This window comes from Oreochromis aureus, linkage group 17 (assembly GCF_013358895.1).
Source record: "Oreochromis aureus strain Israel breed Guangdong linkage group 17, ZZ_aureus, whole genome shotgun sequence".
NCBI lineage: Eukaryota > Metazoa > Chordata > Actinopteri > Cichliformes > Cichlidae > Oreochromis > Oreochromis aureus.
In genome coordinates, this window is record NC_052958.1 from 16,254,092 (window position 1) to 16,273,688 (window position 19,597).

Below are 19,597 nucleotides of genomic sequence, written 5' to 3' on the forward strand. Positions count from 1 at the left end.
CAGATACAACTTTGCAAACGTAAGTCGTGTTGCTATTTTCATTTTAGAGAGAAGAGGCATTCTCTTGGCAATGCATCCAAACAAGCCAAACTTGTTCAGTCTTTTTCTAATTGTAATGTCATGAACTTTGACATTTCCTGTTGAATTGTTAAATGCTAACTGAGGCCTATAGAATGTGATATGTAGCTCTTGGATTTTTTGTAGTTTCTTTTTGCATTGGCTGGCTCTGGGGGGGATTTGCAGGGATGTCCACTTCTGGGAATATTATGCCATTCTGATAACACACACCTTAATGCTGCAGACTTGGAGCAAACTGCCAAAACCTCTGCTTTTATAGAGTTAGTCACGCTTGCTGATGGTCAGTTAATCAAGTGCATTTGGTTAGCAGCACCAGGCTGCTCCTCTTAATTGCTATGAAGCAGTAAGGGTATAAAATACAGTGCAATTATAATATAAAATGACCCCACTAAGTCATTTTAATTGCTAAAAGATAAGAAGTATATATCATGTTGCTTTATTTCATGCACAAACAAGCAGCATTCACAGCTGAGTGTAAGGTCACACCATGTGACCACTGGCCAGTTCAAGTCGCTAATATTATTTGTCTTAATGAGAATGGTTTGAAATAATATGCACTCCTCCGCCCCTCGCCCTGTGACCCCACCTGCCTTTCACTCATCTGCCTTTTCTCTCACTTCGTTTTGCTGCCAGTTGCTTCCTGTTCATCCACTTCACTGTCTGACATGACTGGCCTTGAACTGAGCATGTGATCTCATTTTGCTCTGCCTGTAAATACTCTGACAGTTGAAGCCCCCACTGTGACACTGGATGGGAAGGTGAAGTTCTACACATAGCTGACATGCAGTAAAGTGCTGGGTCCAGTCCAGTCGTTGCCTAAAAACTTTTCAAAGAAAACTATTTTTGGATTTCAATATAATCAGACCTTTCACTGTCCATTGAGCTCGGCACTCTCTTCTTATTCCACAGGTTAGGACAAGCTTTTTCATCCACCGGTGACTAATTGCATCTGAAGAGCTGAGCAAGCACTATCAGTCTTCCTCAACATCCTATTTTAGGCGTCTTAGGATAACATCAAAGCATGACTGTTTCTATCTACTCGATAAAGCTGCTGTCTTCCCACAAGTTGGGAAAGGAGATGAGTGTGTTAGTATTGCAGGCGCCAACAACATGCTCTGGGTGACATACGAGCATAGGAGCATTACATCTGGCTTTTCTCAGATGGGGCTGAGATGTCCACACTTCACCAGACACCACTCAGTGAGTGCTGCTTGTCTAGGTCACCTGCACTGACATGCTGGTAGATATGACTGGTTACAGTTACTCTATGTGCAATAAAAAAAACAGGATTTTCCATGTCTAATCTCATTGACTCATTCATTTATCAGTCACTTCTAGTCTGAATTGACACCAGTGACAAGTGGTCTTATTTTAAGTTTCTTTTTACAGTTCAGTTTCCAGAAAAGAATTTACTGCCACCAGCTCATTTAAAATATCAGTGACTGTGGAGAATCATCTCTTTTGTTAGCAACACTTTGCAAGCCATTGGACACCTTGGCAACCAAATGATGTAAGTAGTGTTAAAAGTAAAATGTTTTCCTTTTCTTCCTTGAAGTAAGAGTTCTGGGCTGCCTCCATCATATTTTTCACTTCATAATGTGCTAAATGTTTACACTTAGTAACAGGTTAGCGCACCGGGCGGGTCACTTTAGCACCCAGAATCTGATTATGGCACCTGACTGTTGTAAGGCATGCAGGATGTGGTTAGGCATTGTTTTGCTAGGTGTGGCCTTTTTGTGAGAAAGAAGTCTGAATACTGATCAAAAATCTTTCAGTATTAATGAGGCCTTCACATATGTACTATGCACACTAATGTATCTTCACATGCTATCATGGATGCTTATACTAAAGTAAGCATATATTTAAAAAGAAAAAAAGAAAAGAAACATTTGGCCTGAAATGTAAACACAAAATATCAAATGGAAGTTCACCAGAGAAGAATAAGTTTAGTTTAAGGAATAGATAGCATTGTGCTTTCTTATCAACTGTATCATAGCGTTCTGCTATAGCTAGCAGCAGATTAGCTTAGCTACACCAACATGTAGCCACACATCTGAAAGCATATTGATTTGCTCTCCTGATATTTAGACTGTAGTATTGATATTTTAACCTTTTTTAGGACACATAACAAATAACACATATTAAATTTTCTTGGAAGCACCTCTAAGGCTTGATAGAGGCAGAGCTACTGCCGGTTGTTTCTTTGTTTTCTTTCTGTCTTTATGTTAAGCTAAGCCAGCGAGGTGCTGGCTAACCTGGAATAAACTCCATTACAGACACACACAGATAGCAAAAGACCTGATGGTCAAGCAGTCATTCCTGTTATACTTATTTGAAATCCACTTGTGTGGCTTCATACTGTTTGATCTTGGAGTGAGACACAAATCAGTCAGGAAGTGTATCTGGTATAAAAATCTGCTAAATCAAAACATGCAGACCTATTTGCCCTAGCAACCCCTTGTGAATAAGGGAGCAGCCAAAGTCCACTTGAAGTCTGCTGCCTGGGGCACATGCATAGCTGGTGCATTGTAATGTAAATTCTTGCACAGTTATAAAAAACAGACAGGGAGGCAAGCATCCGTACATAATCTTGCAACAATTATTTCTTTGGTTGTGAATTCTTCCTAAACCATCAGGAGTTGAACAACCTTAGTTGTATCAGATATTATGACACAATCACATTGCCTAGAAGTCAACAAGCATTTACGCACCCCAGTGCATAAATTTTAATTTTAATTTCACAGCCAGCAGCAAAAACAGGCCAAACAATTATGTAGCATGAGCGTATCCTTGTACATGTAAATTTAACAGCCTGAGAGAAAGACTCAAATCAATCTTCTCCATAAATCTTTGTGTTTGTGTGTTTATATGAGCATGTTGCTCTAGTGTACACGGGAATTATTATAGGAACTGTAGGAACCTTTAGAATACTGTATGGTTGACATCAGGCTGGATAACATCCAACGCAGCCTGTCCAGTAACATATAAATACATACACACTTAAAGAGGCACACGCTCAGGTAAACAACCCTCGTCAACCTCTCCAGCTGTCTTTCCAGGACACTTGACTTGCACACCTCATCTGTTTCCACAAACCACAAACGGTTCCAGCGGAAATACTCAGTTAAAGCGGTAAACAAGCGCTTCCTCTCAGGGATAAGTCATAGATGCAGAGGGCCCTGACGCTGGTGTCGTGATGCTTGGAACACGCCTACACTGACACAACTTTGAGGTCCGTCGCCGGGTTTTAATCACGCACGTCTCAGTGGCCAGAGACAAACAGTGAGAGTGCACCATTGTAATTTTGTGGCATCAATACACTTGAATCACTCCCAGACAGTTTTATCCCCTCAAGGAGCAGAAACAGAAGCAAACAGTCATAGGAGATCAAAGTGAAGAGTAATGAAAGACAAGAGTTTGCCTGGCAAATATACAATGAGACAGCCCTCTTAGTCACATCTGCATGTGAAAGGTAATGCTGACAAATGATTTTTGTCTCACTAAAGGATTTGATGACGACTCCTCTCACATCCCATTAATTATGATCAGCCGACACTGTGGCAAAAGTCATTTTACTGTTAGTCAATAAGCGCTCTGTGTCACTGGCATTACTGAGATAAATACAGCTGCTGGGAGGGAGGGGGTATAGTAGGATACATAAACAGGATGCATTCAAGATATTTGACTGGTGTTAAGTTAAGGATGTGGATATACATTGGACAGTTTCTAGGCCTTCAGCGCGACATGGGGCCCCTCTTACATAACAGTGTAGCTGACACTGTAGACTTTAAGTAGACTGTAAATAAAAAAGAGACTAATGGCAGGAATATCCGTGAACGACCGGCACTGGCTACAGCGAGGAGCTAGCAAAGCAGCACAAAAGAGGAATCCTATTATTATTTCATCATTTTCACACATTTTAGACATTTTCAGTTCACAATACTCATTAAATACATTTCCCTACATGGAAAAAAGAAAAAAAAAAGTAGACTGTAGCAGTCAGATGCATGGCACTTATAAGGAATATTCAAATCCATTGATGCTTTTCCATTGTTTTGGTTTCAATACAAATTTAAACATGTTTGGCAAGATCGGACGCAGCAGAAATGAAACACAACCAAACCTACATCCATTTTAGTCGTAGTAGTAAGTAGTAGCTGGGACCTAGCCCAGCTGTCATGAGTACACCCTGGACAGATTGCCAGTCTATCACAGGGCTAACATAGAGACAGGATGCCATCCACACCTATGACCAACTTAGAATTGCCAGTTAAGCTAACATGTATATTTCTGAGTGTGAGGGGGAACCTGGAGAACATGCGGACTCCACCCCGTCACATATTCAGAGCCTGGTGTTCATATGTTGACAGGGACTGGAAAAAATAATCTTACGAAACAATCTTTTCAAGCAACTGAACCAAAACCTCCAAGTAAGCACATTTTTTTGCTGTTTGTGCTGTCTGCAGCTCATAAACTCGCTGATGTATCACACAGATACACAAACACCTACACACGAGACTCTCTTATTACATTCAGAGCTGGAAGTGACCCACAGCGCTCGCCTTGTTCTGTCAGTCACTGTGAGGTCGACTCTCCCTGCCAAACAGCAGCTTGCACATCACTTTCCCTGCAGCCCTCCTGGTATCAGCACACTGAAGCCACTGGCCAGCAACTTCCTGACGCTGACGTTGTTGGTGTTCCATATCGCTCTGACTCATTAGAACCGTGCAGATTTCCCATGACATTTGTGTAACAGCCGAGCTGAGTGTCTTCTAAGTCCAGTTTACTGTGCTTTTAGGCAGTAAATGCTTCTGAAATGAAATAATATTGGGTTTATGTGTACACACGCCACACAATGGCTCATGGTGGCAGTTGTATAAATGTTTTGGTTCATGATTTTGCTTGAACAGCTTGTTATTCAGGATGTCAACTTCAAGTTCAGTTGGAGGGGGGCACCAAATTACGCACAGAGATTACCTTTCTCATTTTTAATGTCTTTAAACAGAAAAAAACCATCATTAAGTGACACCCTGCTGTAAAGAAAACAAGAGCGACTGCATGCTTCATACCTACAACTTGACGGCAACACCGCACCCCCTGCTGAGTACACATGAATGTCTGCCAACAATAACTCATGAGGGTGCCAAAAAACAAAAAAAACAAAACAAAAATCACATGCACTTTATGTACCACCCTGTTTTCACTCCAGATTGAACTGGACCACCCTGGTGCTTAAGTCTACTAACACTTCAAGTGTTCGCCATCAAATCATCGCAGGTACTCTGTAATAAGACGGCTTCCATTTCCCTTTGGGGAGCGATGTCTTTTTTATGACATGGAAACTAAACGCGTTACATAGTTGGAAAAGCCGTTTCGTGAATCTGGGTGGAAGAAAGGGGAAATACCGCCAAATGAGAGTTTGTTTAGTTAGCATGACAAAATTCCTTCCACTTCCTGAAATGAAAATAGCCACATCTGTAAAAGTTCATTTGAACCAAAACGATGATAATGAAGCATTTAAAACAAAAACAAAAAAAGATCTTTGTACACAAATACATAAACTGAAGAGAGTCACAGTGTGACACAAAGAAAAAAAGTAATTAAAACTGTTTTTAAGACAGGGTAAAGGTCTTTGGCAGAGGGAAATACATATGAAGATGGAAAATGTTGTAAATCGATCCACTAAAAAATAAAGTGCAGAAGCATATGGGGTGCTGGATGGAGCACAGGAAAAACTCTGAGTCGGTGTAGGTAGCAGATTTACAGGGTGGCATACAGTGGGACATATAAGTGAGCGCGTGCATCTAAATGCATGAATTTGCCTTTGTAGGCTGCCTTGATTCAACGACATGATTTTCCTGTGTTTTTCCTTACTTTCCCAATTTCAAAATGTCTTTCAAAAATACAAAAATAAAGCACCTTTATTGTACCACTTATACGCTAAAGGGCACAAATGCTTTCCACTGGGACGCTACTCTCTGTTTGTTAGCAGCCATGTTGTTTCTATCAATCCTGATAATTTTATACCTCAGCATAAATTTGGTTGGGATACAGTCGATGTTCTCGACTGTCTGTTTGAGCTGTCCAGTTATATAATACTAAGGCAAGTTCCTTATTCCAGCAGGGTTATTGCTGAGAGTATGTTACATTTTTTTTCTTTATATTATTATTATTAGTAGTAGTAGTAAGCTGCTAATGTATTAATATTATACTGTAATATTATAGATAAAGCTTCCCGGCAGTATATAATTACCAGCTATGGAGAGATTTTGTGTCAGCCAAATGTTATTACCACAGTTGCACAAAGGGGTAATAAATGGATGAAGTGACTGTATCAGTATACATACAGAAGTGATGATATTTTACATGATGTGCAGATAACTGCAGATAAGAATACAGGTGTGCCTTAAATCTATCCACGCCCTTTAGTGTGGCTTTGGCACCAAATGTTTTGAAAGAACCACCCAGAAGAAAGGGGAAACACCTCCACTGAGACAGTCTGTTTAATTCGAACAATAAAATCATTTCACTTCCTGAAATGAAAAACAAAACATGACTTTTGTAAAACTGATGGTTCATTTGAGTTGCCGCTGATTGTAAGACAACATAAAAAGACTCAATCAGCACTAATTCAGCATAAATAAAGGACAAAAATAAATAACAGACCCAAGACTCTGCTATAACTTCATAGTGATGCTACTAGAATACAATGTATTTATGATATTCTTTGATTTTCATGCAACAGCCTCCATCAGCCACAGAGCAACTTCGTTACATAGTCACCAATTGGCAATGCTAAAAAATGATAACTACAATGCCATTTGCCCTCTCCATTATTGATGGGTTTTAGGGGTCCAGACCTGCCTAAAAATGTGAATTGAGCCCTCTGAGCTGATTCTACAACCATTAATTAAATCAAGTCAGAAAGTTTGGTAATGAAAAAGTAAACACCCATGATGCCATAAAGCTGCGATGTAAGTTATTGCAGCACAAGCTGAAGTTAATTATTTGGTTAGCTGTAGTTTAGCGCTTCTGCAGCAATAGCAGTAACCAGCATGATGGAGAAGGGCACTGACGTTGGAACAGATGGCTCTGTGGAGGTTACAGTTTGGAAAGTACCTTGTATGTCGTTTTGGAGCTAAAAACAGGTCATTCATCTGGTTGTGCAACTACTCTATATGGACACACGTACTGGGCCACACCTCTTTCGAATTCAGATGTGCTCAGTCCCATTGCCACAGGTGTATAAAGCAATTCTGACTGCTTTTACAACATTTGTGCAAGAATAGGTCATTACAAAGATTTACTGAATTTTGTGTGATCAAGTATAAGTCATATCAGTAAAAAGTCAAAGCGTTAAGGTATCATAGCAGCTGTGAAGTTACAAGTGCTCTGGCGCATAGTGCAGAGTTGCATACCTCCTGTGGCATTAATATTAGCACAAAAGCTGTGCACCAAGAAATTTGTGGTATTCATAGGTTTCCAAGGAGAGGCAGTTCCTAAAAGTGTAATGTGTAGGTGGCCAAGAACTGTTGCTTTCTTGTGTGGCAAAAGAGCTAATTAAATTCATCTGACATTAAATATTTAAATATACAGTATATTATGCATTTAAAGGAGATCTGACGGTATTTCAGATGAGATACATGCTCTTTTCTGAGTATAATGAGAATACAGGTGTGCCTGAACGTTTTGGCTCGCCTTGCGATGTACCTTTAGCACAAAATGCTTTAAAAGAACCACCCACAAGACGTGGAAAACATCTGCAAAGAGTATGTTTGTTTAGATAGCATAATAAAATGCTTTCTGCTTCCTCAACTGAAAAGACAGGGGTGACGTCTGTAAATCACAAGTTAATTGATATGATTGCTAAAAAAAAGGACGGGACACACTGGAGAGATTATGTCTTATGTCTATGATGGATTGACAAAAGCAAGGTGTTGTGGGTGCACGTGCCACCCCATTGAAAAAATCCTGGAAACGTCCCTGATCCAGACCTCCTTTTCCTTTCCTTCACCCACAGAGAAGGTGGGAAGATTTGGTTGTTCTTACAGATAACACTGTTTTCTACTGCAGATACATTCACTGACATGTGGTTTTACATCACTTCTGTGTTCCCAGCTATATCACAGCAAACAGTAGCCTAGAGGCGGTCAAAAAATATTAGCTACTGCACGTTAGAGAGCCTCTCTTAGAATTTTTTTGTGAACCCGCAGAAGGTTATGCAATATTTTTAAGTAATCTTGTCTTATTTGGTGTGCACAGTCGATAAGGATTACACTGCTCGCTCACTCACTCACTCTCCCTTATAATCCGCTGATGATGACGTTATACTGCAGTTCCTGGGCTTCAGATCTCGCGAGGTTACGGGAAACAATCCAGACGCGCTCTCTCTCTCTCTCTCTCTCTCTCACTCTCAGTTCCCCCTCCTCCCCAGCCCTCCCTTCCCACGCCCCACTGCGCTGTGGGATAGTGGCACTATAAAGTATATCCTCTCTCGGCGAAAGATAAGAAGCCCGAGACAGGAGGGGGATGAAGATGGCGGACGCCAAGCAGAAGCGGAATGAACAGTTAAAGCGATGGCTTGGCTCGGAAACGGACCAGGAGCCTCCTGTTTTGAAAAAGAAAAAGACGAAGGTGAAGTTCGATGATGGCGCCGTGTTTCTGGCCGCCTGTTCGAGCGGCGATACCGAGGAGGTGCTCCGAATGCTTGACCGGGGCGCTGACATCAACTACGCCAATGTAGACGGTCTCACCGCCCTCCACCAGGTTTGTGTTGGCCTGCCGTGTGTGTTTATGTCAGCAGCTGGTACCATTAGACATAAATATCGACTGGCTGCTAGCAAAAGCTTACCCTGGTACACCTGTCAAATGGAAGCCATTCTCATCCCGTTGTTTACCTACCTAGCATACTCGTCCTTCTCGAAGCAGAGAAGGGATGAACCCGTTGGCTTCCTCCTGAGGCTGTTTAATTGGTAAACCGCGCTAACTATGCATACACTTGCCTGAGTATAAGTGGCAAGAAGCAGCAAAGTCAAACACCTAATTTCCAGGGCTAATTCTACTTCATGCCTCCATAAACTAGCCTGAGTCTGTAGGTGCAGTCTAATTGCAGTACTGCTGCATTTTTCGGGTTGAAACATTGGCTCGGTTTTATGTTGTAAATGCAATCAAGCCAGACAAGCACCTAGTGTCTGTGTGGTCCATTGATTATTTTCGGATCCTACTTAGTGTGTTTGGAGCTTAATATAAATGATGTTCATGCAGAATGAACCCAGCAATAGATGGCTGCTACCTGGTTAGCAGTAAAAGTCGTTTTGTTGATAAACCCTCCCCGACTGTGGCTACTCTCTGGAGAGGAAGCAGAAGCTACCTCGCTAACTAGCTTCAGATACAACGTCATTCAGATACAGGCTAATGTTACGATTGCAAAACAATGATTGCTTGTCACTCTAACTTAAAAAATGCATCCCCTCATAAATATTGGGCATATTAGTTTAATTGCCAGGAAAGAGTGAATGGTAACAGCGCAGTATTAGCCCAGCGGATTGTCTGCTAACGTACTTTAGCATGCTAAGATAAATGTCGTTAGCTGTGTGGGGCTTTAGCTGAAGTTAATTCATTCATTAACTGACCGGAGAAACGGCGTCAGCGGTAAATTATGGGCCTCATAATTTTATGCTGTTTTGTGTATAGTTAATCGGAAACGGCTGTGTCGTTAGCGCTTTTGCTACACCGGGATGTTAGCCGTGCCAAGCTAGTCATTTGCCCGCTAACTGGGGTAGCTACTTTGACTAGCATCAGTACTTCCACAGCCGATAAACTGAAAATGGCACCTCATCTTGATGGGTTTTAGGCGGTATGAGGTAGTTTCAGTCCAAATGGGTTAAAAGCCTGATTTGAAAGCTTTATAAACCACCATGGATCCAGTGATGGAAGTGGGTTGCTTGTTGGTGCAGTAAGCTTACATAAAGTTGTGACCAGGTTAAGTCCAGTGAGGTGTGCAAAAGCTAGACTAGAATTAAAACTTAAATAACAAAGAACCTGATCGTGTAATTTATGAATTTGTTTCTGTTGCTTCAGATGTAGCTTTTACCATTAAACAAGTACACTTATTTTAAAAACAATAGGATTTAATAACATGTTTTTCAGTTTGTGCTTAATGGATCAAATGATTACGGGTATACTGTTAGCTTTTACAGTGACATTTTCATAAAGAAATCTTGCTTATTTTGTACCAAGAACATTGCAGTTAAGTGTTTTACTATTTGGTGGAAATAAGCAGGGTGAAGGGTTTGGGGGATTTCCCCTTTCTGGACTGCATGTTTCTGCCTCTGATAAATAATTTGTCATTCCCACTGGAAAATAAACTTTTATCCCCCCCCCCTTTCCAGGATTTTTGCAGTGTCTTGAAACAGTCAACAGTGCAAACATCAGTCCAATCAGAAACTGATCTCACTTTCAGTGCTTGTGAGGCTGCTGGGGTGAGATGATCAGGATCTATTCCATTCCAGCTTTTCATTAAGCCAAACTGTAACGTTGGATCTCTGGGTCCAGAGAGTTGCAGAAAAACCTCAGAAATATTGTGTGCCAACCAGTTGCCTCTGTGTTGACATCTGAGGTCTCTCCAAAGGTGATTTGTGCAGCTTCTTCTTTTCTTCTTTCTTCTTGTTGAGTTGCGGCTCGGCACCAGGACTGTTCTCTGCAACATCCTGCAGTCGTTTGTCGCCTTTTGCATGATGGCGCAGCTGCTGTGATAGGCTGATGGAGAGGGGTAGAAGCATTTTGTTTAAAAAGATCAACCTTAACCTGATCTTCGTTCACAAGTTAGAACATGCTGTCGAACATATTACAGAGTCAGATAATTTCCACATATTTATTAACACTCAAACTGGAAAGTGTGCTGCTGATCTCAGAAAATGAAGTCTCCTTCCCTTTACAGAGACTTTATGGATTCGGGTAAAAGAGGGTGATGTGTTTTACATTTGGGGTTATTTCAAATTAATCATTAAAGCTATGAAGCTAACATCCTCTGAAGAGGGAAACGGTGGTTGCCCCTCTATATATTTTTTTTATTTTTCTCTCCCTGCATATTGCATCCTGGATATCAGTATTTTAATTTGAAGAAATAAAGGATAATGCTGGTGGAAACGAGCATTTGTTTATCTTGTTTGCACTAGTGTGGATAGTGTTTACATGATGTAAGGATGTACAAAACTATTCACATTAAATGTTTTATACTTGCATAGATCTCCTGTGATGTCACTTCATTACTCATGTCCACATGTCTCGTCTTAGTAATTATGAGCACTGCTTTATGCACCACCTTGCTCCCATGGTGTGTTTGTTCTCCAAGACTTACGCCACTGCACAGATTAAAAGTTTTAAAAGCAGGTTTTAAGGCATGGGTCATCAGCTTTATCCGTATGTGATTTCATGTATGTGAATAGTTTTTTTTTGCATTAATTAATCCTGCTGGTAAATTAACCTTTCTTCAAGCTCGTAGTCTGCTTTAATGAAATCTGGAATTAGCATGAGCCCCTCCATGCAAACTCATTGGGTGGAAACGTTGCCTTTTTTTGGGCTGATGTCCAGAGATGAGCTTGAGTGAGGAAAGAATTTGAAGTGCCGCTCTCCGGACATAACCATCTCTGGAGACGAGGGGCTGCTCTGTGTGTGTGTTAAAGGCCATGTGATCTCTAGGTTTGGTGTTTTACCGAGGGGTGATGGAGGGATTTGTGATTAAAGGGTGAATCCCAGGTTAAACTGCTGTTAATTTTCTTGAAGATGAGCTGAACAGTCAGTAGCCTCTTTTGTCTTAATGTCTTTGTGTGGCTTTTCTTGTTGAATTTTAGACAGACCAAAAAAAAAAATCCCTCCAGAGAATATCTATCCTGGTGAATGAGTGACCTCTATCTTTGTTATGAAATGTGCCATGTTGCTGCATGAGGACTCGATCACTGGTGACCGGTGCAGCCAACACAAGTTCCTCTAACTGGGTTTCAGTAGATGATACTAAGTTTGGGTATGACTCAGTCTGTAGCTTTGCTTTGTAGTTCAGCTCTAGTATAATCCCACATTTAGGCAAGAGGTCGTCTCTGTGAGTCATGAACCGTCATGAACCTTGTTTCTTTAAAAATGACCTGTTGCTGATGAACCTGTAAACACGTCAATGTCTTTTTGCAGACCTCTTAAGGCGTGTGTAAGGTGATGCTTGACCAGTGATGACGATGATCAATGATGTCACTATGACTGTGTACAAGCAAGAGCACCAAGGTGAAAAGTCACACTGTTGCCAGGCTCAGTCCAGTGGACTTTGAAGTTCAGTTGTAACACAAACATAAGGACCAACGTCACATATTTTATTCTCACAAACCTCAAATATGCACATTTTGCAAGATTTAAAAATATTTATGCAACGCTTATTGCGATTACCATGCTGGAGAAAGCGATATACCACCTCATGCAGATGTAAACAAATGGAGACTTTGTTGCAACAGCTTGCTGGGGTGTTGGCAATGCTTTGCACTGGAAAACAAAACAAAATAAGAAGCCTGACTGAATTTGAGAAAATGGTTGCTGAGACAAGACCAGCATGGGTTGTTGTTCTTCAGTGAGAACTCAGTAGTATTTCTAAATACTAGTGTTCTAGATAACATTAGCCTTAAGGGCTAGAGTGTCAGTGATACTTGCTGTGCTACTTGAAGTGTATAGGCATTAGCTTCATTTGAGGTTCATTCATTCACTCTTCCTGAAGACACAATCGTAAACCTAAATATCAGACATGCTTGATATTATTTGGGTAACTCTTCTGAGTCTTTGAGTTGTTCCAGAGATTTAAGACTGGTTCTTCAATTTCTCACATTGTCAATATTTTTGTCCTGTTTCACCTCAAGGACCTTGGTGGGTACAGATATTTAGCACTCTAGTCTAAGCCGCTATTAGAGAAACTTTAGTATTTCGATAGTGAACTAGGGATCCCTTGGACAAGCAGAGATTCCAGATCACATTGGCTAAACTCGTCCCAGAGCTGTCGCATTCCAAGTCCTGTCGTTCTAGCCCGTGCATTCCTCACATGACGGCCGCTGGAAACCATAGCAAAGAGGGAGCAGAGAAGACATTCCTCAGCTGTCACCTAAACCCCTCCCCTTCAGTCATTCCCTCTCTGGCTTGACTTTCCCTATACAATGCCAAAGCCCAGCTGACTGTTCCTCACTGAGCTCCACCGAAGCAATTAGAGTGGAGGGGCTTGTCGCTTCACACAAGAAAATCTACCCACTGACCTACACCTGAACTTTTTCTTTAGCGCTCAGGGTCTCTGATCCCCCCCTCCCTAAGACCGAGGTGACAGGATTCAGCTCAGCTTAACATGTGAGAGCTGGACACTACAATGCCCATGCTCTGTTGACATTACACACCCTCATTATTGCCCTAAAGTCTATGAACATTATCTTGCCTCGTCTCCATGACGACTCGAGGGTTGCTAGTCACTTGTGTTGGTGGATTTGCATGGACAGAGTGGGAGTTGCATAACAGACTGAACAGAGAGAGACTCTCTGGCGGTGCTTAGCAGTTTGGAATAGTCAGGCTCATGGATCTGTAATGGAACAGTTTCAGACTATGTAGTGGAAGATGATGATAATGTGAGGTGGCTGCATTTCTTTTCATCCAGAGCAGCATCAGTCATTTTAACACATTACATAATTGCCGTGGATCTCGCTGCAGTCTCAAACATGAGATTCTCAGCTGTGCCTGAGGCTTGCAGTTGGCCAATGAGAGGAGGACAAAAAATGCCTTTGATACATTGCTGTCCTCCTGATAAACACAGCATGTTAATCTGTTATAGAACCTAGGCCTTCTGTCTTTTTGGAAGAAGAAGGGACACCCCGTCATCTCATTTGGAGAGGTCTAGGATGACATAATCTAAATATCTGGGCCCACAGTTGACTTGTTTTTCTGTAGACTGTTTTTGACTCAAATTTATTTTAAAAATGTGCTGATTTGGCTCTGATGCCGTCCCCATTCTCTGGTCTGATGTCCTACCTGCACAACTTTGCACATCACAACTGAAAGCTTATCTGCATCAAGCACAGAGTAGCGCATTCAGTCTCAAGCACCTATCGTGAGCTAGTGGAGCTATGCTGCTATTGTTAAAGGTGCAATAAACATCATAGTCTTCTTGTTGAACTTCCATATCTAAGACAGTAGCTTCATTTCTGACAAGCATGCATAGTTTACCTGTTACACAAAAATGCCCAAATAATGCACTTTTTAAATGGGAAATCTATATTGGTTATTGGTCTACTTGATTCCTGATTGTGTATCAGGCCTGTAGAAACCTTAAATGTCAATTTCTGCATTAAAGATCTTCCCTTTTCTGGTAGTCCACACGATAAAGGTCCAGACTAGTGACTTACTAAGAGGCTCGTAATCCTCAAATAAGCCCAGCTAGATGATCTGCCTGCATAATAACCTCCAGATCTGATGGCTGTTAGATAAAGACTACCTAGGATTACATATTTTGGTGATAAGCTGGAATGCACAGTGCTGTGAGTACTTAAGCATATTGTGGGGTTTTGGAGGGGCTGTATAGCGTGTGGTCTAAAAGCTTTAGGAAAATAAGCACAGATGACAAAGCAAAACCTTTGCATGTAATTTTAAGTAGGAAGTCTGTTAAGATTTGGTACAGTATGTGAAGCGTTTCAAATGCATCGACAGATACCTGGTCATCAAAAGCAACACGACTGGGGTCCTTTTGAGTGCTAGGGATATCGTTTGCTTTTAGGTAGCTTTAGAGTGTGCTAATATTTCTTGACTGGTTAAAAACCTAGCCTTCAGTGTGATTTGAATATTAAAGACAACAATCAAAATTACTTAAGTCCAACTGTTTGATAATTAATTCATTAATTTGTTGTGTGCGACAGATGGCCTTGGGATATACAGGAAGCAGGATCTTGTGAGTGCAGGGTTTGCGTGTGGCATGTAACAATACATGGCACAAAGGGACTTTGATGTGTATAGGGGATGCTTGTTTGCTTAAACTCATTCACAAAACTAGTTCTAGCTAAAGAGTTACTGGGGTAATGAGAATATCATAAATAAACCCCATTCTAGAATGCTAGCTTAATTAAACGTGTGTGTGTGTGTGTACACGCCACAGTATTTAGGCTGAAACAGGTTCTTCATACCCAGCAGTTGCAGACCATTTTACAAGTCTGCTTTCAGATCACTTTTCTTGTAAAAGGTTGCACGGGGCTTTGAGGTTCTTTGTTATGGTTTAAGGGCAGACTGGCAGGAGCTGCATAATCACTCATGCATTTCTAACATGATGCTGAATACATTACGTTTTAATTTAATAATTCATGGACATGAATGTAGACAGTCTAGTTTTATTGTTCTTTGTTCAGCCCAAACAGTCTTCAGACTGCCATTTTTGAATATGTTTGACTGTGTCTTGTTGTTCCTAATCTTCATTCCTAATTGCTGCTCACTATAAGAGTTATATTTGTGTATAATTTCTAATTATACATCGCTGTTTAATATTTCAGAACCTGGTCTAAAATCAAACAAGAAAAACCCACTGTACAGACCACATGAAAGACCGTATACTCTTATTTAGCCTCTGATTGCCATTTTGCGTAAATTTGATAAATGATTGTCTTCTCTGACAGCATTGCAGTCTTAGAAAGCCGACAAAATATAATTGCATCATTAAGTTATTAACTACGTAAAGCAAAACAGGGACTGTGGGAGTAAACTGTAGCCACTCTTTGAATCAAAGAGATTACAAGAATTAGTGTGGTGCCTGACCACAATGAAAGGTGTTGAACTTTATAATACTGTATGTTCGCAGGTGAGAAATCTCAATTTAACCTTTGACATAGAACTGCAAGTATAAAACTGAATTCCACTCTGGAATGAATCACTGCAGCACCATTGTAACGACAGCCTACTTGATGAATGTGAGTGTATATTGGAGTCCTGCAACGTATTTTACTTGCGTATAATTGGCAGGTCTCTCCTTGTCAAGCTGGCCCTCCTTGCTGTTTCATTCAGCTTTTTTACCAACCCCATAATCATCAGCAGGAAGTCCCTGTGGTGTTTGCACGCCAACACTTTGCAACACGCCAGGTCATCTGCTGATTGTGACATGTCTATGATACTTCCGTGTACACTGTGTTGAGATAACATGTCTGGCTTAAAACTAAATGTCATGAATTGACATGAAAAGTATTTGTAGTTAATGAATATATCAAGTCAGAGTAGATGTTTGCTTGTAATCGGTGATGTAGGGTTGCTCGAGTATGGCAAAAACTGTGTTGTCAATCTTGATTCATTTGTTAAACTTGACTTGTCTTTCTGCAGGGGATAAATAAGGGGGTAATGGAGGGAGGCAGGGGGTTGTCAGGTAGGGAGTTGGGCCCAGACTAGCTTGTGCTTTTTTTTTTTTTTTTTTAATTTTTTTTTTTTAATATTACCATAAAGCTCACTTGCGAAGACAACCGGCGACTCTAGGAGATGAAAAGCAGCTGCCAGCAACTGTTAATGATCCTTTCCACAGGTTCATGTATGGAAAGCTTTTATGGCTTTTATTTCCACATGGATTTTCTTGACCATGGATGGATTGATCTTCTTGACGCTCTTTCCATTTGGACTTTCAGTACAGTGGCGAAAGCATCTTGCTATAAAGAGAAGAGGTGTGCTTTCTTTAAAACAAAAGAAAAAATGAGAGCTTTGTAGCAAAAACGAAGGCTAAAAAGTAACCGTTTTATCCTGGTTATCTTGTTTTCATGTTCGTTGAAGACCAACATTGTAACCTAAATGAAAATCTAATAAGGCATTACCTCATTGAGTTTGCATGAAACTGTTTGGCCTTTATAAGAAGGAACTGTAGGGCAGATGATTTTTTTTTTTGTGTGTGTGGTAGAGCAGGGCGATATGGCCAAAAATATTTATCACGATATATATTTGAAAATTTGCGATAACGATATAACTGACGATATAATTGATGTGAGACAAAATACAACTCCACAACTTTACTAGCGCAAAAAAAAAAAAACCCATCCATTTTTTTCTCTTATAAAAAAAAACAGCTGCTTGTTTATGCATTAAAGCTATATAAAAAATTTAACAGTGCAAATGTAAATTCCTTGCTGAAAGTTTAACCAAAAGGCATTTCCAGTAGAAATGGGCTGACATATCTTGAGGATAACCATGTATAATATCCACTGAAGTTAAAAAGAGGTGCTTTGCAACATTAAACTGCAGTGTGCCAAGAAAAAAGAAGCCAGATATGTATTTTTCGGACCATAAGGTGCACGGGATTATAAGGCGCATAAGGAGAAACAAAGCAGTCAGATAAATCAAACTTTACTCAACTCATTCTTCTTGCTTCCTCCACTTCTGTACCATTGATTCATTAATGCTGTATTCTATCACAGCTGCTCTATTCCCATGTTGTTGCAATATATTAATGACTAACCCTCATATTGTGGATGGATTATCTCAGTTGTTCTCCTGACTGAAGTTTGGTCCGTTTACAGCATCCTGCCAGCCGATTGCATTTGTCCCTAACCACCAGGAACCCTCACGTTAACTTTTATCGAGTGGAAAAGTGTTAGCGTTCATCCTCCAGCTTCACTGTTTATGTTATGCTAACATAGCTGTGTCGCTAGCGATCACGTAACACATCATTATATACCACCTAGCCCAACTTCAGTAACCCTACAAACGTTGGAAGTGATAGCAGAGCAGTACGTTTGAATTTTTTCAGAAATCTCTCAGTCAGAACATGCTATATCATGCTTAGGTAACTAGCGAAACTAGCGAGCTAACTTCCGCTAGCTTCCTGCTAACTTCTAACTCCGTTAAATGTAATAAATTCTGTTTTCATGGATGCCTGGATGTTAAACACCTGGTAAAGCAGCAATGCTGATCGTTTTATTAAAGATGAAAGAATTTAGACAGTTTTTAGCTCTCAGTGATGCTGTGTGTTCGTTTGACTTTGGGACCTGAAGGGGACGGAGTTTAGGACCAAGATTACTCCCAGATTTACGAGCACCTTAGTCCGACAAATACGGCAATAACGACGGCCTGCTTGCATGTTCTACAAAAAAATGTGCTTTGTTGTGTATCTGACAAACGCCAAACCAGTTCCACATCACTGAAGTTGCACCATTTTTACAAACCAATTCTGTTTCATCCGTTTCACTCAACAATCGGCCGTGCGCGTATGAAAACAAAGGCACTGCGCATGCGCGTTTTACCCATATTCTATCGCGATATTTCATTTTCTTATCGTTGCCTAACATTGTACCGGTATTACCGTGAATGGTATAAAATGGCCCAGCCCTAGTGTGTGGGTTTGACACTGCTGGGATGAGATGCCGGAGACCTCCCCGCCATAGGACCTGAAACAGAGGGACTTTGCTTTCGTTGAGCATCGCTGCAGGTTGCAACTGGTTCACCTGGGGTCGTAACTCTGCTGGATCGAATTCCTCAGCAGAGTAAACCTGCTGCCATGTATGAGGATTGCTGCCGTGACCTTGCCCAAAAGTGCATTTCGTGTCAAACAAAACATTTTATGTCACACTTAAGTTTTCAGCCAGTTGTAATTATTGCATTGCTGAAAGCTGGCAGCACTGCTCTATAACAATGTAGGAAAATGAGATGCTGATCTCAAACCAGAGGTTGCTATTTTTACCAGCCTGCTTTTTCTAAGTGTTTTGATGAGGTCAGTGTTGCACTTTCTTTGATGGTTATTTAGCACCCTTAAAATTAGACCACATCTCCTTCACTGTATCATGAAACCGTTTGAGAGGTTGATGATAAATAAAATGCAAGCTCAACTGCAGAACTGGTAAAGGATTTCGTCAGGTGCTTTAACAGATTAATGACCGCCACTTGCTTTTCTGTCTGCCCCCACTTTTTCAAGATGTGTATAGTATTTAGCTGCTGTGAAATGTTTTTGAGATGACTTCAGCTTGTGGTGTTGTGTTTTTTTTCTTCTTTTTTTTCCCACCCTGTGGCATATAGTGCTCGTTTTCTACTTAAGCCAGGTGGTCTTGGAGTGATCCCGCTGTTGTTTGCTTGGCGGCAGGCACACGTCTCACGCTGAGTGTTTTTTATGAGCTGTTTTTGAAGTGAAAACACCTGGACTCAGACACTATGAATTCCTCATTGTCTTACAGAACAGCGAGTACAATTAAGGCAGAGGCTGCATGTCCATTTGTTGTCTGTAAGGGTGAGGTTACATTCTTTCCATTTAGTCTCAAAATGGCTGCATCTTCAGCTAACAAAGGGAAAACAACCATTGGCCCATTAGACTGCACCTGACTTTGACATGCCATCCTTGTGCTTTTATTTGGCACAATTATTACTCATTGTTGCTTCCAGGTATTATATAAAAACATATTTCATGTCCACTAAATAGTCAAAGTTGCTGCCTTCACTTGTGTGCAGAAATGCTACTCTTTGTAACTGATTCATATTTTCTTAATGTATGACAACAGCTGTTTAGCAT

At 40.8% G+C, this 19,597-nt stretch overlaps 1 protein-coding gene across 7 annotated transcripts in view; it reads left to right on the forward strand.

The window, feature by feature from the left end:
• Nucleotides 1-8,526: 8,526 nt before the first annotated feature.
• ppp1r12a (protein phosphatase 1, regulatory subunit 12A) overlaps nt 8,527-19,597 on the forward strand; it is a 58,233-nt gene continuing 47,162 nt past the window's right edge. For 6 of the 7 annotated variants that reach the window (XM_039601152.1, XM_031746339.2, XM_031746344.2 and 3 more), the window contains exon 1: nt 8,527-8,844. In XM_039601152.1, the coding sequence (XP_039457086.1) occupies nt 8,608-8,844 (237 nt within the window). In that variant the 5' untranslated portion in view covers nt 8,527-8,607. The remainder of the gene's footprint in view (nt 8,845-19,597) is intronic. The other variant, XM_031746343.2, reaches the window with a different exon arrangement.